The sequence below is a fragment of the Aphelocoma coerulescens genome, chromosome 1A, assembly GCF_041296385.1.
Source record: "Aphelocoma coerulescens isolate FSJ_1873_10779 chromosome 1A, UR_Acoe_1.0, whole genome shotgun sequence".
Classification (NCBI taxonomy): domain Eukaryota; kingdom Metazoa; phylum Chordata; class Aves; order Passeriformes; family Corvidae; genus Aphelocoma; species Aphelocoma coerulescens.
Genome location: NC_091014.1, coordinates 55,062,013 through 55,084,337, shown reverse-complemented (window position 1 = coordinate 55,084,337; position 22,325 = coordinate 55,062,013). Strand labels below are relative to the sequence as shown.

General features: G+C 46.1%; 1 protein-coding gene across 14 annotated transcripts in view; it reads right to left on the bottom strand.

Annotated features, from left to right (window-relative positions):
- Nucleotides 1-22,325, bottom strand: part of RBFOX2 (RNA binding fox-1 homolog 2) — a 172,027-nt gene that overhangs the window by 73,943 nt on the left and 75,759 nt on the right. Inside the window, exon 1 of one of the 14 annotated variants that reach the window (XM_069002911.1) lies at nucleotides 17,274-17,438. The exons of 12 other annotated variants lie outside the window; for them this stretch is intronic. In XM_069002911.1, the coding sequence (XP_068859012.1) occupies nucleotides 17,274-17,318 (45 nt within the window). In that variant the 5' untranslated portion in view covers nucleotides 17,319-17,438. Of the gene's footprint in view, nucleotides 1-12,711; nucleotides 12,788-17,273; nucleotides 17,439-22,325 lie in introns of those variants that run through there. One more of the 14 variants, XM_069002913.1, reaches the window with a different exon arrangement.

Here is a 22,325-nt window from a genome sequence, read left to right as displayed (position 1 = left end):
CTAACATACTTGCTGGTCACAGAGTATATGGAGAGGGCTTCAGAAAACAAGTACTCCTACTCTGAGTGAAAGGAAGCCAAAAAGACACCATCACAAACAACAGCCAAAGTGTTACGCTGAATGACAGACACAGGCTAGTCTGCCCTGGCTAACTGAGCTGCACCATGGCAGCTCCTTTCCAGGAAAAGGCTTTAACTAACAGTATGGAGAAAGAGAGTACTCTCTGGCTTTACTGGCAGCCACGGACCATCTTTATAAGATGATGGTAACCAAACTGCAATTGCAACATGTCACATGCTGTCAAAGGTGCCTCTTGGACTGCGCAAGAGACACTCTTCATATCTGGATCCTGGCCCAGCTCAAGGGACAAGCTGGGCACCAAATGGCTCAGCCCTATCATGGCTTGGGCACAGCAGGGAGCGTGCAAGGGTATGCGACAACTCAGCAAGGTCTGCAGATGCAGACTTGGATTAAACTGCTAAAATCCCCTGCAGTCTCATTTCAGCTGCTTTTAGACCTTTGAAGGAGAACAGCCGGGTCTTTGCTATGCACAGGAAGGGCCTGGAGCACACTCAGACTGAGTTTTCTACCGCAAGCCAGAGCTCCTGCTATTCTATCCCTGGTTCTCATAGCCGAGGGAAGAGACCAAGGCAGGCCCCAAGTGCTGCACAGCCTTCTTGGGATGGCCAGTTTCGTACTAAAGAAATTCTCTCTCCTCCTCCTGCTCTGTGGCACGAAATGGCTCCAAACTGAAGTACTGAACTGTCAAAGAGCAAAACCTCTTTCCAGACAGCACTTCAAGGAAGAGCCTACTGAATAGGTGGATCAATCGCCTGCCGCCACCCTCTGTCCCTTCTGCTCCTGAAAGAGCAGCAGCATCCCTTGGTCAAGACTGGCCATCATCCACACCACCAAAAAGATGCTGTTTACGTTAAAAGCATAAAATAGCAGTCGCAGCAGTGTAATTCAGTGAGTGACAACAATCCTGCTGCTTTGCCAGTGTTAAGTCCTAGGATTTTACATCTCTGCTTCTAACTACCACCCCAGCTGTCCTTCATATATCACTGAAACTAAAGGATCCAGCCAGAAGTCAGGTGCAACCTGGCCCAAAAAACACCTTGTACTTTCCTATCTTATTAAGAGAGCTCATACACAGAGGAAGGAAAACATCTTGGAAGATGAGCAATTACCTCACCCAAGTAATTTAGAGCAGGAGCCACCATTTTACAGCAGACATCAAAATAATGAGCACTCCTCTGCTGACTCTGCAGCTCCGTGTTACTCCCATGATGGGCTGCATACCCAGCAGCATGGATAAAAACAGCATCTGATCCCAGGTAAGAATAAAAAAACCACATTTTTGATACCATACAAAAAAACATTAGAAAGGAAAACATTTAATTTTTATGGCTCCTGAGGACCTCTCATGACTCAGAAAATAAATGCAAACAGATGAAAAAGTTAATTTGGATCATATCAGCTTCACTGGCATGCAAAGGACAGCACAGGCCCCCTGGGGAGAGGGAGGGAAAGATTTGCCATAGATCAGGTTACTATCACTGACAGCTGACCTAAAACACCACAAGATCTGAGCAGACTCTACGGTATCTTCTAATTTTCAAAGGTGCTATTGCCTCCTTTAAGAGATACAACGTGTGAAACATGTAGCAGCGAGGTCAGGGAGGAAGGAGATCCTGCAGGACAAGTATGTAAGTGGGCCAGATGATAATCCTCACCGCTTTAGAACGAGCCCAATTAACTGAAACAAGAAGAAAGCAGAAGTGAATTGTTCTTTTGAAGATGTAGAATTTTCAATGCAAAGCAATGAGGACATAAGAAACTGGAATAATTTCTCCGCAGTCTGAAGCTACTGCATGGAACAGACAGACAGGCAGTTGCTCTGCCCTACAAAGATGCTCCTTGAAAACAGATGTCTGTCTGCAACCCAATGCACTCAGCTTGGGAAGTTAGAGACCCAGCTTGCTGTATGGGCTCCATGGTCTCACCCCCTAGATGAGATAGCCCACAGACATCACTGTCAAACCTGAGAAATGTTCTTCAGCATGAGCCCTCAACATTTGGTTTTAATTTCATCTCGTTCGATGGGATCTGAACTGCCCATCATCACAAACTGAGCTTTGTTTCTGTCCTGTTAAATTTTTAGGAAGTGTTAATGTTCAAAAGTGGCCAATGACAGCATGAGTAGTAGCCCACAGCAGCCAATATATTCATTGTTAACTGAAGTCTCCTTGGTTTGTTAGGCCTTCAACATCCACTAGATGATTCACAGGAAGACTGATACATCTGAAAAACTTCCTTTAAAGTCTTCAGGATGAAAACTGCTCTTTTAGCTTCTTCTTGCATGTCTAGGACATAAAGCCTTTTCAGTATCTCAGTATTTGGCACCACAGGGAACAAGGACCACCTGCATTTTATAGCCATGGTTGCTCTTAGATGATCACAAAGGAAAAGGTTTTGTGCTCTGCTTCTGCTGGGTATGACCAACATCACACCTAATCAAACAGACTCATCTCCATGCTCTTCAGCAAGAGCAGGTCTAACACAGCTGACCTCACATGAGGGCACAGGAACAGCTTACATAGGCACAGCAATCCCCTCTCAGAAATTTGGGACAGACACAGCTGAAGGCAATTCCCAAACCACTTCACAGCTGAACTGTTGAAGATGTCCCTGCTCATTGCAGAGGGGTTGGACTAGAGAACCTTTAAAGATCCCTTCCAACCCAAATCAATAAATGATTTTAAGATGTTATGATTGGCTACAGGAACACTCTTCTGCTAGGACTGTCTGAACAGTAGCTAGGAGGCTCATCAGCCAGGAGGCTCTTCCTTGCCACCATATTCTTTTCTCCTAGATTTAGGCCAGAGAGTATCTCAGAATAATTGTATAGCGACCCACGGAGCCTCACAGCTAAGCTAGAGGCCTACTACACTTTTGAGTGCCACTACAGCCCTCTACAAACATCCTAGAAGAATGAAATTTATCTTCCTTTATGCTCCTCCAAAACATTAGGAAATTCCTATTACTCAGTTCTAGCTATTCTTCCTCTCTGTGTTACAAATAACACAGCTCAAAGTTTCCTATCCACCCACTGAAAAAAAAAAAACCATTGGCTTCCTATACACTTCTGCTTTAAGAGGAGGTCTGGTTGGGACACACATTCCTGGCCATGTCAGCTGCCAAGCAGGACCCCAGCCACTCATCCAGGCAGGGAGGCTTGGAGCTGGCAGGCAGGAGGGCCAGGCAGGCACAGATCTGAATGGAGACTGCCTTCAGTGCAGCTTTCTCTTGACTTCTGTGCAACACTTGCAGTAATTCCTGCAGCTCACTGTCAAAACCAATTAAGAGTACTCCTAACAAAACCCAAAAAATGTTCCTGAGAAATCACAGTTGAGCTGAAAGGGACAGTAAAGTCACCGCCTTTCTCACCTCCTCACAGCAGGGCTTGTTAAAAGACCTTCATTTTTTCTAGGGCCAAAGTCATTGAGCTGCTCAAAGCTACAGTTTCAGACTTGGATGGAAAACATGGATCACAGATCTTTAATCTGCTTAAACCAGATTTAGATTCATCTCATTGAATAAGACAAAGTATTCAGAAGTCTCGCTTTCTGATGAAGCACTGAGATCTCCACAGTATTTTTTCCACCCTTCAGAAGTCCATGATCCCAAATAAATTCATTCTCACACCCCTTGCAGCATTCTGATCAAAAGAGGCTTTGAAGACCTAGAGTCCCTCAGAAAAATTCTCTTAGGATGAAGGTTTGCAACTGGCTTTGGATGACCTAAATTCTTTCTGGCACCAAGAGGGTCAGCCCCTCCTTGACTACACGTCCTCATCAGTCACACTTAGTGTATTCACAGTCTGTCACCCATGTCCCTGTGAAGGACACATGGAGCAAGGAACTGTCCAAAGTTCTCACCACAGCCTTCAGTCACCACCTTCCTCATTCCTCTATCTCACCACACTACACTCTTTGTGTGATGGAGCCAATCTGTGACAATCTAACATGACTTCAAAAAAGTAATAACACTTCCCCTACCAAACTTACACGAAAGAGACTCCTACAACTACTTTTCCTCCCTTTCCCACTGCTTCAAGATAGAATGCTTCATCCTGGAACAGGGTGGAAAGAGACCTGAAAAAGGATTTGCAAAGCAAATGCAACAACATTAAACAGCATCACACACAAAGCAAAAGGGAAAGTTAAAGCAAACTAATCTGCATTAAATATTTGAGCACTAAGCAAAGCTAACATAGCACAGTATCTTATAGTCAACTGACAGTCAACAAACTGACTGATTCACTAATTTCACCAAATTAACATGCTGTTCCTCTTCTACCTACTGATTCAGGCCAGATGGATCTTTTTTAAGTTCAGATAGATTTAAAACTATGCCTGTTGAAACTGAAATCCTTTCCCTTGCTGCTCTTTTAATCTCAACCACATTTTATAAAGCAGGAAGGGACACATGCTAAAAAACAAAAGCCTTTCATACTCCTGCTCTCTAATATTCCTAAGTACTTTGCATAATTGTTCAGTTTTGATAACCTCCTTTCATATGATGCAATAGCAAAAATGAGAAAAGCTACAAAGAACAACAAATCAAATCAAGGGTTTCGCTCTTCACGGAGGGTACACTAGACAAAGGAGGACTAGTACTATCCAAGAAATCCAAACTCCTCTCCAAGGCATTTTTAAATCAAACCTTTAAAGTAATTTAAAGCAGGTTTTGCTATTAGGACTGGAGGGAGAGCATAGGCTTAGATAAGGAGCCTCAGTGAGACCTGATAGTTGAATGATGATCTATGCACTGCACAGGTCAGACTCTGATTATCTACATCTTGGCTAATCAAAAGCAATTATCTGAAAGTCAAATATGCCCTCCGAGTCAGATAACTCATGGACACCAGGACTTACATACAGCACAGAGAAATCCTAAACTCCACAGGACCACAACTGCAGACACTATGAATTTTAAGCAGGATAACCAGGAGGACAGTTCAGAGGGTTTTAACCATACTCAAGACTCCCAGCCTGAGGGCAGACTTCAGAAGCTAGAAAGATTACCCTTGCAATTACTCGGACATTTTTTGTGTATCCATGAGCCCTCAGATTACAGGCTACTTGGAGTGCAATTCCAGTTAGGTATTTAGAGACTACTCAGGGTAAAACTCTCCATTACAGGCAGGGCTGGAAGAGCCAGGCTAGTTGGTACTTCTCATTGCAGGATCCAGTTTTCAGTTGTTAAAATTCCAATAAACCATCCATACTGAAAATTTTTTTCATGCTATCTGTAATTGATTTTGGAGTTGGTGACTTCTTTTGTTACTTAAGCCATAGCAATCCAACCCGAGAAAAAAGTAGGGGGCATATTTTGTCTTGTTTATGATTAAGGGAGGAGAAAACCACCACACACACTTTGAAAAGTCTAAGAGAACTTCTTATTTAACAGAAAAATTTGCATTTCAGGAATCTATATTTAGCAACCATACTAAAAAGCCACCAAAATCTGACCAACAGTATAACAAAAGTATGGAAAATTACAGCACCTGTCTTACATTTAATCATCTACATCTCCTAGTAAAGCCATATGCAATGGTCAAAAAAGGCTAAAAGATTTAAAAAAAAAAAAGAAGTAGTAACAGCATGCAAAACCTGCCAAAAAGGAAAGAACTGATCCATTCTTTACATTCCTCACAGAAAGAATAAATGGTGGCAACAAGCTTTATGTTAGTAAAGACTTAGCAATGTTCAGAAAGGCTGGCAGTGGCATTGCAAATGCTTTTAAGGCAGGTTACTCCCCATCAAGAATGGTTTAGATATTGTTTATTCTAACAGGAAACAGAGATGCTCTTAAGGGTGGCTGGCAGGGCCACTTGCATCCCATTTCCTGTGATTTCACGCTCCCATTTGGAGATCATCCACAGCTTCACAGGAGATACCGGCCATGTCAGATCCAGATCTGGAGATCACTGACAGCAGGGAAATGATCCATCTCCAGTACTTTGCACCATCTCCTTTGTAGGGATGATGTAACATCAAGTAGCAGTTACCCACCTCAAATCCAAAAAAACCAAGAAACAGACCTGTTAGTAGAGCAGGAGAAAATTAAATTGAGACGAGAACCCTGAGCACTATCAGCACAGGCAGCAACAGCGAGCAAAGAGATAGAACAGACGAGTATGACTGCAATAGGAGCAGAAAAGGCAAACTAAATGAGGAATGAAGGGAGTGGGTGGAGAGTTAAAAAAGCCTATGACAAGGAGACTGTAGTGAGGACAGGGAGGAGGAGGAGGAGGAGGAGGAGGAGGAGGAGGAGGAGGAAGAGGAGGAGGAGGAGAAGCAAAGAATAAGCAGGTCTAAAAATCAGCTGAGAAGGAACTGATCATGGTAAAGTAGTAGTCTGCCAGAACAGGAGGGCACGTAACTGGAGAGGAATGGAGACAGGGAGAGCATGGGTACAGTATGGCTTGTATGGGACAAGCTACTGACCAGGGATCATGGGAAGCGAGTAAGAGGAAGAAGCAGCGTCCATCCATCCTCCAGCGATGGAGGGCAGAGCTGAGACAGGAGAGGTCACAGAGGGATGTAAGAGAGGGGAAAATGTGCATACTAGTGTACACCCCCAAAGCCAAAACCAGAGCCTAATATTGCAAAATGTCACCATTCCTCTGCTGTCAGCAAATACACAAAACCAACTGGCAAACACTGATCAAGCTGCCATGCACAGAAAATGACAAGCTAATTACACATTCAGTCAAACTGGCAGAGGTCTGTGGGTTGTATCTGGGATGGCCAACTCTGCCACTGGTAACTTGCAGAGGTCATCATGGTGCCACATATACTGAAGCCGATGGATACCGTTAGAGTGTAGTCTTTTTTTTCTTTCTTGTGGAAAAAATAACATACAAACATGTAATTAAAGAGTATCATAAATAGACACAGAAATAAAACAGAACAAATGAAGGTTTCTTTCCCAATTTAAAATACGGAAATGTCCTGGAATCAAAATTCCTCCCCACTACCATCTTGATCACTCTCAATTCAGTTTAAGGATAATATTGCTTAATGAACAGTTTTGCAAAGAAAAAAAAGATCAGGTATTAAGCAAAGCACACTGTTGAACAGCATTTGTCCCATTTTCTTTTATGCAGGCAAAACGCACTCTGTTTTTTCCAAAAGCTTCCAATTGAGCATTAATTGCTCTAGCTTCTATGAACTCTACAAAACCAGCCGATACATCTCCTGCCCTCACTGGCCACAACACAGCCTCCAATAGCCCAGCAAAAAACCATCCTGCACAGCACAGGATCATAAGTGACTCTACAGAAGCACACCAAAATACTTTTGGTAGGAAAATTAACATTTCTCTACTCTGATTCCAGGGAACATGTCTGATAGAAAGAATACTGACTACATCCTTTTAAACAGTATTTGAGAGAAGACTGAGGCAAATTAACCATCTCCTCCCTGATACCCAGATGTCCAAGGAATGCCTGTTAGTCTGTGACTCTGCAGCTGCAAGGTAAGTATGTTATGGAACTCATTGCAAAGGGGCAGCCAACTGCAGACACCATTTGCTGGAAATGGATCTAAAACAGGAACATAGAGCATTTTACCCGAAGCAGTTAGTAAAACCAGAATCCATGTCTAAAAAACATCACGCACAGAGACACCCATTGCAGACCCCTTTTGCACTGGTGTTAGAATTTTATAGTAGAAGGCTGGTCAATACTAATTAAATGCAATGGAGCCATCATGAATTAATAACCTGGCGGGAAAGATGTTGCTGGTTTTAAGGGCCTCCCTCCTTTGCAACCTTGAACTTTGGTAATTTTTGGTAGCTCTCTACAACCTCTTCACTGATCCAGAAACTTCATAAATTAATAGTTCTTAAAATACAATTAAAACAGTATGTTAAATTTACACAGCCTTGGCAATCAAATACCACAGCAAACTTAGGCATCCTCATTTCTCAATTCCCGGGGATAACCACCTAGTCACCTGCAGAAGAAATGCACTAGGGAGCAGCGAGGTTATTTCTAGGACAGGGACTCAAGGAAATGGCAGTGCTGTATCAAGTTGCTTTTCTCCATCCTGCCTAGGCAACATTGAATACAGCTTCTGCCATCTCAAGGCAGCTCTGCAAGCACCTGCAGTGGTTCACTTCTACTCCAATGCATCTGAAAGTGCTCAGCACAGGGGGCAAAGAGAAAAAGACTAAAAAACACTCACCAGGTTCTGACAGGCCCCATTGATTTTTAGGCCCTTAAGAGTAAGTCCTTCTCAACCAGCAGTTAAACCTCAAAGTATAACAACAGTTACAGAGACAACCCATAGCCCCACCTCAAGCAACTATGTCCTAGTATCAGGGAAAGCGTGATGCAGATTAATCTTTGCATTCCCAGGGGATAGTCTCCTGGAAAAGGGACTGGACAGGATTTCTCTCACACAAACCTCTGATGCTGACATGGTATTTGCAGCACTAAAGAGAAGTCCCATGGCATACAGTAGAAGGGAATGAAAAACTAGGGGATAGGTATAGGCACTGAGTCAGATACCACGTAAACAAGCCCCATTTCTTGAACAGCAAAGAAAGGGGAAGAGCAGAAGTCCATGGACAGAGAAGAGAGCAATCCCCTTCAGACAGCTCATGCAAGTTTACTAGAGTAACACCAAAGCAAGGAGAAGAAGGGACAACTGGCCTGAAAGGAAAGGGACATGCAATCCCTCAAAGCAGGGAAACGGGACAGCGAAATAATGGTAGCTCCTAAGAAAAGTCCAGCAGGAAAAAAGGGGGCCTTCCACCACACACAGATAAAGCTTTTCTTTCTTAATTCTTTCTTTTAAGGGAGCAGGGGAATCCTGCAGCATCCAGCTTGCCTGGAGGGGAATAGAACCTAAAGCAGCCGTAAGGGGACTGGAGGGGGGAGGCTGTTCTGGGACTCAGTCTCCCTTGCAGACAGTTCAAACAAAGGAGGATGGTCTCCTATAATGGGATGCATTGTACATTTTTAGCTAGCACAAGGTGGCTGTCGTGACAGGGTTCCCCATCTCCTGTCTCCCCCCTCCAACTACACACCCCTGCACGGTCCCAACATGGAACACAAAGATCTGTTTTATCATTTACCATTACTGTAACGGGAGGTAGAGAAAGACAGGGAAAGGGAATGAGGCAGAGGAATGGAAAGGAGACAGAGCGGCCTTTAATGAGTCAGCCGCTGCTCTGATTTAAATAAGATCTCCATTTAAGGAGCACTGCAATTGTTGGGTTTTTAAATTTAAAAAAACAAATCACTGACTGAGCAAGCAACTTTTGGCTGCACAAGTTGTCTCACATCTACACACAGGGTCTGGGAGGGAAAGGGTTATAGAAGGGGGAAGGGAAAGGGAAGAAAACCTCTGGAAAAAATGAGACTGCTTGCTGGTTCATTTTAACAAGGACATAAATTAGTCTCAAAGCCACAAACGCCATCACCTCCCTGAGCCCTGGGCAGAGTGTAGCAAGTCAAACACGTGCCAAGATAAACGGCGCTGGCTGGAGCCTCCAAGGGGTGCTGGGGGGGACAAGAGGGGGCATGCTGGCAGGCAGGGCAGCAAAGATGCTTCAAATGGTGCCACAAAATGGAGACTGGTGATCCTACAGCTGCACAAAAGCGGACCTTCTGATGTTCCTGCTTACACCCACATCAAAAGCTGGGAACTCAAGACAGAGAAAGAAGGAAAATGGGGTGCTGAGGTCAGAAAATAGCAGTTCTCCAAGGTCTGGTTTTAATTACCACAAGCAGCCCTTCCTCCTCCTCCTCCTATCTTGGAAGAAGGCCCGCCAGCGGGCAGCAGCCCAGGTGAAAGGTTCCATTGCCGAGAGCAGGGAGGGGAGCAGACAATGGCGGGGGGATTCATTACAAAGGCACACACATACACACACATACACACACTCAGCACTGCCGGCTGCCACATGGGCTGGGAGGACCCCTTAAGGAGGCAGCAGCTCCCTCCCCACTCTCTGAGATGCTCGACACCTTCCCCCTCTCCCAGCCCTGATGGGAAACAGATTTGGAGGAAAACGCCAGCAAGGCACTGGGCTGTCCAAGAAAGGGAGGGCTTTGTGCTCCACGCAAGCCAGCAACCTCACCATGCACCACACAGAGAAAAAGCCTTTTAGCATATAATTCCCATCCACAGAAGACACTCTCTTTTATCTGCAATTAGTACATAATGTACTGGGCCTCGTTTAACACTCATTTTCACTGATTTAGGATTAAGGGGGATAAGGCTAAGGTACTTTCTGTTAATGAATCTGAGCTCTTACTCTCATTAGCAATTTTTGTTTCCTCTTTTTCAAGCACGTTTCTACCTTCCAGCATCTCCCATTTCTTTCCATCGCTATTTCTAGTATTGTCACTCCACACACTCATATTTATTCTGTTCTATCAGCTTGTCATGCCTATACAGAAGCTCATCTCTCAGATCTCCAAGGAAGACAGGCAGGCTTGCTCCCTAAAATACAAGAGAACTCAGACCAGGTAGGCAATGTTTTCTGGAGACTGAACTAAACGGAGCACGACTGTAGCAATGCTGAATTCATTCAGGGGCAATTACCAGCTTAACATACTAACAATATTTACTTTTCATAAATGAGACAGAGCCCCAAGGAAGTAAGTTCACAGGTTTAAGTAATGGCACTCCACTGCTTCAAACAACACTGCAAAGTAAGAATAACGTGGCTGGGGATATTGTCTTTCATGTGACACACTCCTTCAGCCCCACATTTGGCCAAACCTGCAGTGAAGTACTACTAAGGACCAGCCTAGCAGCCAAATGCTCCCCCTGAGAGAAGGCAGCACTCTGCTAGAGCTGAACTCACCTGTGCTGGCTTCCTCAACTCTGCGTACAAGGGCTATCCACGGTTCATCTGGATCCCCAACCAACACACAGTCCGAGCTCTCCTCTCCTACTGTTTTTTTTAATATGCATCTTCTCCAGCATCTCAGCATGTAAATACACAATGCAAGTCCTGAAAACCTATACTAAATAGTACATACTCTTAAGACAATCGCAATTCTAGGTCACACAATACTACTAATGCACAGTCTTGATACCTCCTTCCCCATGTCAATAAATTAACAGTTTCTGTGGAAGACAGATTTCCCTGGAGTCTATTAGGATATCCCAAACCTTTCAGTGAGTTTATAACCTCCCATTTCAGCCAGTGCTCCAGTAGAATCCCATCCTTCCCAGCTCTGCACATCCCCAAGCCAACAGGCTCATGCTCCAGGGTGCTCAGTCCCAGACACGCACAAACTACACACACTTGGTCCTGGTGACCCAGGCACCTTTCTGCACTGCACAGACATACACGGGCTCTGAGCATGACAGCTGTGGCTGAGAGCACATTGCAACACAAGGCTGTGCAGAACAACTCTCCAAAATGTGCACGTCAACCTACAGCTTAGGGGCACACACCTCCATCTGACCAGGCACACTCAGAGCACAGAGCAAAACAGAAATGGACCCTGACTGCAGAGACACAGCTTTGAAGCATCACTTGCTAAACTAAATATAGGTACAGAAATCCCTACGAGATTTCTGCAGAGCTCTTCTGTCTCAAAACAGAAAGCCTTGGTCCAGATAAAAAGGAATCTGTACTAGAAGGGACTAAATAGCAGAAGCAGAAGGTGGGGCTTGGGAGCCCGGGAAGATACCTTTAGAGTGGACAGAGACCTATTTTTCAGTCACTGAAAATCAATGCAAGATGAGAGAGAGAAAGGGTCAAAGTGGTGTCACTTCTCGCAGCAGATTCATTCTGAGTTAGGCACCACCGAAAGAGCTGCCCCTCGCAGTGGGACACGCAGGATCTCGGCAGCAGCTAGTGAAGAGGGGCTCGGCCAGAGCTAAGGAAAGCCAAAAAGGCAGTATGCATCTACTCTGTAGACCTGCAAAGCTCTACAGAAAAAAAGCACTTGTGAAACCCAGATTTGAAGAAAAGTTCCTTCTGAGAGTCCTTCCCTCCACCCCCTTTGGAAATATCCCCCAAAGGTTTCCAGCTCTGCAAGGCACTGCGGGGACATTATATAATGCCTAACTCCAAAGGATTCCAGCTCCACGATGCCGATCTCCTACTCCTCCCTCCCTCTGCCCGCTCCCTCCGGTGGCGACTTGCATATGCCATGCCAAAAAAAAAAAAAAAAAAATTTGAAAATCCAAAAGCATTCAGTAGCCTTAAAAGGCGAGCACTGTCCGACGAAAACCCCTTGCGGTGGATGTGCGATGGCCCTGGCAGCTGGGCGCGCTCCTCAGGAAACGTCAGCCGCTTTCCCCCCGGGAAGACACGGGCAGCCCCACGCCTACAGCTACCTACAAGGGCTTCCCGGCCCCCGCGGTGACCGGCAGCCGGATGGAGAAGCGGCGGGCAAGACGTTCACCTTCGGGATCGGCCGTTCAAAGGCGGATTTAGCCTAACTCGAAGCAGGGGCACCCGTGCCCCTCGCGCACCGCTCTCTCTAGAGGGCACTGCGAGGTTGCTTCGGGCAGGGGGACCGCAGAAGCCCCTTCCCCAAAGCTCCCACCGCGGGTGCCCGGCGCGGCGGGGCTCCCTCCCGCACCGCTCCGCACCGGGCGCCCCGCTCCCCGCCCAGACAAAGCCGGGCGGACAGCCGCCGGAGCCCGGCCCGCCCGCCACCCTTACCTGAGTTACCATTTTCTTTTTCTCCATAAACCAAAATGGGGGAGGCCGGCCGCAGGGGAGAGGGGAAATTAAAAAAAAAAAAAAAAAAAAAAAGAGAAAAAAATAAAATTAAATAAAAAAGCAGCAGCCCCGTGGAGGCGGGCGGCGGGTGCCTGCGCTGCGCTGCCTCGCCGGCGCGGTGCTCCCCGAGCCCTTTTTCCTCTCTTTCTTCTCCCGTGTTCCTCCCCTTCTTCCCCCTCCCTCCCCCCCCGCCCGCCGCCCCCCCGGCTCAGCCAGATGGCTGCGGGAAGCGCCGCCCCGAATGCCGAAGATAATTAATGCGAGCCGGGGCCGCCCCCGCCGCGCCCCGCCTCGCCCCGCCCGGCTGGGTTCGGCTCGGCATGGCCACCCCCCGCCCCAGCGAGGCGCTCCCTCGCCCGCCCGCCGGGACTCCCCACCGCTCCCCGGGAAGCAGGAGGCTCGGCGAAGGCGCAAACGCGAGCTGGAAACAAAAGCGAAGGTGGCCCCATGCAGCGCCGGTCCCGGCCGGCACAACCCCACGGCCGGCCCGAGCTCCGCCGCACCTACCATTCCTAGTGCCCCAGGCCTCCCTCGCCTGGACCTCACCAGACGGCAAAGAGCATCTCCCGGCTGGAGGATGCTGGAGAGAGAGATGTCAGTTTTGCATAGACCTCCCTCCTGCCACAAAAGCGAGAACGCGTGGGTTACACGGTGTGTTGGATGAACCGGAAGCAGTATCCGTGCCAGGATCTGCATTTCCAACATCATAAAACCTGGAGACTGCTGGATTCCTTCCCAGCTTGCTTTTTTCCCTCCCATTTATCTTCAGCAAGCATCTGGCCCTGAGCACCTGAGCACGCCACGGTTGACAGCATCTGTTCTCTCAGCGACCCCGTAAAACAGAGCGATACACTGCTACCCCATTTGCCAGACGGGATCTGAGATGCTCTTGATTGATTTTTCCCAACATTGCACCCATGGAAACCCACGGACAGGGCTGAGTGCAGGACTGCCAATTCCGTGGTTAGACAAGAAGACTGTACTGATGCTCCAGTGCTCATGACGCAGAGATAAAACCAGCTCAGGCAAGTTGTCCCTCTGATGTATCTCTTCTTGACACCTGGTACTCAAGAGACTCCCCAGGCTTTAGCAGCAGAGAAGCCAAATTACAGCACAGTAACACCTTGCATCCCCATGTGTTCTTCTTTGCATGAATATGCCCAGTTATAATTTACACATGCAAAAAAAAAAAAAAAAAAAAAGCCTAGTGGTTTTGCTTCATCGGCTTCTGCTACGGCACTGCTCTGCAGGCAGCTCATGCTGACCCATGATGCTTTTTAGTTTCCCAATTTCACTCACTGCAAACTGATCTCTGGCTCCCTCCCTTCTTCCTTCCCTTCCCTTGCCCTTTCTCTCCTTATTCAGCAGGAGGCCAGCAGGAGCACATGTCACGGGCCAGTCCCCTCCTCTGTCATGAAAAGGAGGAGACCAAGACACCAGAAGCCCTTACTGCCACCAGTGCATGGAGGCAGAGAGCCATGGGCCAGCCGGCCAACACGACCAAACTGTGACGTGGGATCCTCTGGGAGGGAGCCAGCCTCCAAGGCTGCAGCCCACAGGCCTCTGAGTCAGAGTCCACGTTTTTCTGTGTTATCTCACCCTCTCTGGTAACTCGCAAGTTACAATACTACATATTTACATGCAGTGTTGCAAAAACAGGGGAAGTAGTGGATTTGGTTTTTCCTCCCCTATTACAAACCTGAGATTCTGGAGCACAGTTCTAGGTCAAGTGTAAATTCCATTTCAAAGCAGCAAAAAACACAGTGACCTCCTTAAACCTTTGACATGACAAAGCACCAGGTTTCAGCATTGTGCATCTTATTCATCAGACCTCTGCAAATCACTCAGGATAATCTCCTTATTCTCTCCACTTAAGTACTTTAACTGTTGTGTTCACTCAGTCTTGTCTGTGCCATAAGGTAGCATCTTCCTGTCCCAGATCTAGGGCTGTAGCACATCATCCCACATTCAGAACATCATCCCACTACTGTTAACCAGAATAGCCCCACTTCTACTCCATTTTGGCCTTCACCTGAGGAACTCCTAGAAATATTTGCCATCAGAGAGAGTCTTCTAAGGAAAAAGAGGTGCCCAACCATGGACAGAACCTTCCCTCGCACTGCCTACCACCACCCAGTTGGTACATCTGCTTTGCTCACGTGCCAGCAGAGTGGGAATTCCCTTCACTGTGATCTACTGCTGGTGTCCCTCTTTCATCTCCACTGTGGACCAGAAAGCTTCTCCTCCCCCATGCTGGGAATTTATCCACCTTTGCTCCTGTTGAGCAAGAGAAAAGACCCAATTTTCAGTGGATGTGCTTAGGCAACAAGAAACACAGGTCTGCAAGAGCTCTCACTGCTGCAAAACCAGATTAAATGAGCATCTGATACAGAGTTCCAAAAAATACCTAAAAAATACCATGCAAAACATGACCAGACATGGCAACACCTAAGATCTTTGTTTCTTCGGTTCTACTGGAGCCCAGGAGCAACACCTGATAATGAGCAAGGCCTACAAAATTAATTGGTGAATCTGTGCAACTCATTTTTCCTCACTGAGGGATGGAGGTTCAGATGTTATCTCACGGCCATGCAGACTAAGTTTAGTGGACCTCCACTTAGCTCCTCCTATGTGAGAATCATGGGACCACTCCTAAATTTACCATCACAGTTTGCCACCTTCTACTAAGCAAAACTAAACCCCAAACTGAAATCTTGCTGCTGAAAAGAACAGAGAAGCACGAGCAGAGCTGAAGGCTGGAAGCCTGAAGAACACATAGCTCAGAGCCACGAGATCACCCCTTCCTACTTACCGCATTTATTCAAAAAGCAATGTATTCAGAACAGCTCGAGATGCCAATACTTATGAGTTCTTACAGTTCCTCATGCATCACGGGCACATATGCATCGAAACTTCGTTACTGTGCTGTAGAAGTAGCGTTTTGAAATAACTTTGGGCAAATTTAACTAGTCTGTCTCTGCACTGCCAGGGCACAGCTGATCGAGCTCATCATGCCAAGCAAAGCTCATTGCTCCCACCTGAGCACGTCTGTGACACTTTTATAGTCTCTTCTGTGTTCGTGCAGATGTACATGATAGTTTCTGGTTAGCTCCTACCATTCAAATCCTAATGGCAAAGAAGCTGGAGAAGGATGTTTATGAAGCAGGCTACAGGACAAGGCCACTGAAATCACACAGATGAGAGCACAGATGAAGAACTAACCTCTAGTTTGACTAAGTAGTCTACATGTACACTCTTAAATGCTTGGGTTAGTTTAACACTCATAGAAATCATGGAACTAGGAAGAGGAGGAGTCCACAAATACTCTGCTTTCAGGAAGCTTCAGGATTTGTTTTCTCTTTTTTTTTTTTTTTTTTTTTTTGCTATGCTATTTTTCACCCTTTGCTGCTAAGGGTGGAAAGAAAGCATACCCTTCAATTTTAACATCCCATTACCTGCATTTCTGTGCTGGCTCAAGTTTAGATGGAGCAAACCTGCCAGCTGGACCAAGGCCAGAGGGAAGAAAAAAAGAGTTTCAAGTGCAAAGCACCAATTTATCAGGAACAAATCTTAACAACCAAAAGACACACTTCTGCTGGTGGATTCTATTCATGTGGGTAATAAAACCCCTGATACAAGGTAACCTAACAAAATGCTATTTAGTGGCTATCTGATGTATCTCACCATAGATAATCGTGAACTGCTAGTTTACATTTCACATTTTCTGGATAAACTTGGTGCCTGTAAGGACATGGAGTGCTGACACTGAATAGCCAAGGACTGCCTAGAGAACATCATCTGTCACTTGGCTCCAAAAGTATTTGAGCCTGACCCACACAGCCTCTGTCTTCTCCAAGACTCCACACTCTGGGCCAGCAAATCTCACGTGTGCTCCAAATATAGCCCCCTCCCCCAGCAGAGGCTGCAATACAGGCTTTGCCCAGCCCCGAGCGCTGCTCTCAAACCCACCCGTTCCCTTCACCCTACACATCCTCTCTGGACCTCTAAAAGCAAAAACGTGACAAATGAGACTTTGTCGGAGGTTTTGTGGGTGGTTTCGGAGGAGGGAGGAGGAGAATAGGTGAGGAGCTGCTCTGTGTGGCTCAGCATCCCTGTGGGACAGGCTGCAGTCACACGTACAAGTCACATGTGCCCCAACAACGCAGTAAGACACGCAACAACACACTGGTTCACAGAGCACAGCACTGCTGTCAGTTCAACCCCCCCTACAAACAAACAAAGAAACAGGCCAAAAATGCGAACCAAAATACACAAGTCTCAAACAAGACAAATCTTGGAGTTAAAAAGTATCAAATGTACTGCTCTGGTGTAGGAGCTTCAAAGCCCTCTGCAGGGTCTCCGGGCAGAGGCCTGGGACACAAGAAGCCCAGCTCAGAAGCGGTGTCCTTCTACAAAACCAGCATGTAAGCTCCAATTCTGTCCAAATAACATACAGAGCAAAGACCAAAACTCTTTAAAGTCGCCGCTGTCCTTTTGCTTACCTGGACAACTGGGTATTGGTAATCCATACAATATACACCATACATAGCCAAAGATCCTCCAGCTAAAGGCCAAATGGACACAGGACTGGAAGCTTCAAATCTGAGTCTCCGTCTTTCAGCCTTGTGGGAAGGACTCTGGCAGCCCTGCGCAGTGTTTGGCTCAGGCCTCTGGGGCCACTCAGGTTGACACTAGCTCAGCTGAAAATAAAAAGGAGCTGCCTGGCTCGGCACAGCTCAGCCCCTCTCTTCTGGGATCCAGCAAGGCAGCACTCAACCATAGGCGGCAGAGGTTCCTAAAATTAGAAATCCTCTACTGAAAACGGCCCTGCAAGCCTCGACTGAGGAGTGTCCTGCGATTCCCGGGCAGCAAACAGAGCAACTGCGAGGAAGAGGGGGACACAGGATCTTCGCAGCCACTGCTGCCAGGGATGGGAGGAAGCAAACAGCATTTAGGATCTGAAAAGAGCATATGTTCTGGGCTCTAGGTGCGTCAGAGGGAACACTCCCAATCCAGGACAGGGAAAAACATATGGGACTGTTCCTCCCCCACCACCATACCCTTCTTGCTGTCCTCTGCAGGGACAGGTGCTGGGATTAGCATAGTAAAACCCTTTGGTGTCAGGGACGGAGGGAGGGAGAGGGGAGAAGCCACACTGATATCTCAGACTGAAGGGATCTCTTTCACAAGGGAGTGTGTGCCCGTATCGTTTAACGCTTCTCCTCCCTCCCCAGCTGAGGCAAGCAGGGACAGCTGCTGGAACCGGGGCTTGCGGGGGGAGCTGGGCCCTGGAATGGCCCCCACTGCCCCAGCCTTGGGCCGGTGGGTTGTCCCCCTCAGCTGTTCCAGTCAAACTGGGGGTGGTGAGGGGGATTAACTCTGTCATACAGGACGGTGAGCAGCAGGGAGAAGGGGGCAAGGCTGGGCAGGGCCAGTTGCTGTGCCCATTTTAGGAAGCCCATCCTCCTCATTCCCAGAGAGGAATCTGCTCCCTGACCGACGGGGACAGATGGGGAGCTGCTTGGCCAGTAGGCTCACCCCAGCAGCCCCACATGCCGGCCACGTTACCAGACATCCACTGCTGATTCTTAGAAGATACACCATGGCCAGGAGGTGCACCAAGGGAGCCTGACCTCCCACAACAAATTGCATGAGATCTCACCCATCACTACAAAAAACCACACCAGCCTGACACTGGCCAAAACCTGGGTTCTCAAAGAGTTAACAGCCCAAGCCCACAAAAGATTCCCACCTTCCTCCAAAGGATAGCAGGGATAAAACCCCTCCCTCTGAGGTTTCAAAAATAAACATGCTACAGTGATCAAACCCAAGAAGGGCTAGCCAAATTTCCCCCACACATACCATTTTAAATGCATAAAGTCAGGGGCTTTTTGCATTTCTAATCTTTAACTTTTCTGTAGTGCTGCTGTGCACCACTGAACAGCTGCCTCAGCCTAGCTCTGGGGCAGCGTTACACATAATTTCCTTCCCCTCAGAAAGAGTTAAACTTGAGATTTACTTTTTCTTCAAGATATGTGGATCATTATCTAGCACAATTTGCATGCACAGACCTTAGGGGTGCCTAATCCACAGCCCTCCGACCCACTCAGCCCAGCAGGACAGCTCTTGGCTCATCCTCTGCTCCCACTGCCCTTTCTTTCTGAGACGCCTCGGAAAAGGACAGCTATGAGCTGGGTGAGTGGTTATAGCAGCTGTCGCCCACTCTCATCATCTTTCTTAGGGCCACAGGGCCACTCCTTCCTTACAATAGGAGCATGACCGATTTGGAGAGTATATTGGAGAGTATTTGCAGAGCATGGCATTTTCTACATCTAAAATAAATAAATAAATGAAAGTTTCTATAGCCATTGTTTCTGTGTGAAGATTTGCACAGACAGAGAAATCAGTTGCCCATAAATGGGAAAGCAGCTATGCTTCTAGATCTCTTCACTGGGGAAAAAGGATGAGGCTCCCACAATGAACTTCCATCTCATTCTGCCTTTGGCCAACTTACTTAGCCCCAGACCCAAAACAGCTCACCATTATGATTCTGGAGCTCACCATTATGATTCTGAAGCTCACCATAACGCCCCTTCCTCCTCACCATTATGCCCCCACCTCCTCACCAGAGGGCTTTTTGGCAACCTCGAAGCACTCCCCGAATGCCCTGCCTGGGGGCACAGATAGAATCTGGTTTCCTCTGAACAACCAATACTTTTTTATTTCCTTCTGTTTTCTGTAACTACATGTTCAAAAGGTGCCTGCCCTTCATTCTTTTGCATAGCTCATTACTATGCACTCAAGCAATTTATTATCTCCAATAAAATCTTTTTATGAAAAGGCATTAATTTATACAAACCCAAAGTCTTTTCTACAGCCTGTTTTTGCTACTTCATATTACTGCCCCAGGTTTTAAAACCAAATGCCTAACTAAGTTAAAAATCTTACATTTATTTCACAATCCAATTCTTGTCATTTCCAACCAGGCCTCAGGGGAATAAAACATTTCCAAATCCTAGTGCAGATATCTTCCTATCTATAAATACCCATCAAATAGGCAAAACAAAACAAGGATGGGGAGCACCACCTAAGCTCCTCTGCTGTTTTAACTACAAATCCAATAAAACTGCTATGCTTTAAAAGTTTTTGATGTAGGCTTAAATACCATGACTTAACCAGCATTAAGATACTGGGGTGATACTTGGTAACAAAGCATCACACTTCCTGTGTCCCTCAGATAATTATATGACAAAAGCCAGTTTTAAACTTGTAGTTGCCAAGATGGACACAGCAGGACTTTACTGACCAGTAATAAACTACTGAATTTTCTGCAAGACTGGCCACAAGGGCTGGTTTACTACTGCACACTGACTTACAATAAATATTAGTCAAATATAAGATGGCGCTGCACTCTGTAATTCTGTTTTAAGATAATAGTCCAACTACATTACCAACCAACCTACTATGCCCATGCATTTCCAGTAACACAAGTTAGGTAACTGTTATAAAATCATACCCTTGCTCCTGCAGATGTTTACATATATGAATAATTTTAAATTTACAGAAATATGTAGACAGGAAAAGATCTTCTGACACACAGAATCAGATCAACTGCTATCATACAACATCAACTTAACTTCTCATAAAATCTATCACACTGTATCTTAGAGCTAGGTTTTACAGCTACACTATCCCAGCAAAAAGGCTGCTCTAGAGTATCTGGGATCTGTGCTCTCAAGCTTAATGCTATTCCTGAGCAATTTCTGTCTTTCCTTTCCTCTTGTGCTAGTACTGTCCTATGGTTTAGCCATATTTTCTCTTTCCCTTACAACGAGCCTTCCTCATGTATCCCCTCTCTAACCATCCAAACACGCAGCTGTTCCAGTCTTCTGTCACATGACAGGCTAGCTATTCCCCAACCTCTAGAAGCATGTTCTTGCACCTGATCTAGCCTGTGCTCATCTTTATTTTTAAAGACATCACCCAAAACAACGTTAGCTGTTTCACAATTGCAGCTCTAAACTGCATCTTCTCTAGTCTCGTTAGTACTTTCCTCTGTAGCACCACATCAGATGCTGTAGAACCTGTCTAAGTAAGAGACGTCATCCCATTATGTAAAATGCCCATTATCAAGGTAAGAAAATCGGTTACCTTAAAAGCAGACAGGCTGATACGGCACAACTCAGTTTTAATGGATTTGTGTTGCCTTTTATCGCATTTTTTATTTGTATCCAAGCCTTTAATTAATTTTTCTGTGTCAGCATGCAGCTGAGGTTGGGCCAACAGGTCTGTATTTACTCAGATCACTCTCTACCAGCAATAGATCTATTCCACTTCCTGTTCTCCAAACATATGACAGCACTCTTATTTGATAGATTAAAACTTGTACCAGATCTGCAACTGCATGAACCAGTTCTTTCAGTCTCAGGAACAGGCACCCCCCTTCCCCAGGCAACTCTGCTTCCCAGCCCAGCCTACCTGCACTAACTAGAATCTTTCAAATGTCCGGTGTGGTTGCTCTTACGGTAGGTTCATGCCCTTTACCAATCCTGCCCCTGCTCCCAAGATCAACTCTACTTAAAACAACAAAGATTTATTCAATTCTGTGACCACAAGAGCATCCTCTTAACTACCCTATCCTCAACACTAAGTGGCCCCACCTCCTCCCTTCTCTCTAACTGTATTTTGAGAAACTGTCACCCATTTCCTTAGCAACATTTATAAGGTTTAATTCAGCCTGATTTTTGGCAGTTCTCATTTCATCCCTACTGATTTTAAAGGCACAGCAATATCTGCTGATAAATTCTCTTTTGTAAATTGGCTTCTTTTTTCACCTAAAGCCTTTATAAGGTTGGGCTGAAGTTTCTTCTTAGAGGATTTCTCCCCTTTGCACATACCATACTTTGTATCCAAAGTGCTTCTAAAAACCAAACAAAAAAAAGGTCCCACCTGAACAACCGAAAAAGCGCACCAAACCCAAACCACACCATTCTACATCCAGGGCTGCACTGACTTCATTAAATATATTGCTTCATGTATCAAAGCCTCTATCATGATCACCCCATCCAAAGGTGGGGAGATGGAGGCTCCTGAACAGCTTGTTTTCCAGTAGTAGTCATAGCACCAATAATCTACTCACCGTGTCAACAACAGGTAATGATGCTACAATGACAAAAATCTTTTGACCCAATGATTATTAGCAGTATTTGTTCTCCTAGCAGTATCTGAGAAATTAAAGTTTCTCATACTAATATTTATCTCTCTAATGGTACTGGGAATAGTATCATTTCCGAGCCTCAAATTTCTATCCGAATCCAATCCTGTGAGAGATTACAGCAGACTCACAGTACTTCCCCTGGGACCTCTTTTACCATTCTTCCCCACAGCAATTTGACCAGAAACAAATCCTGCATTATCAGTATTACTCTGCTTTCTTCTTTACAGTCTACTGCATACAACACAGCCTATCACCTTTTACATCTACCCTATCTGAACCACACATAATCTTGAATGCATGTTAAAGCCATGATTACTATTCTTGCAGATTGATATTA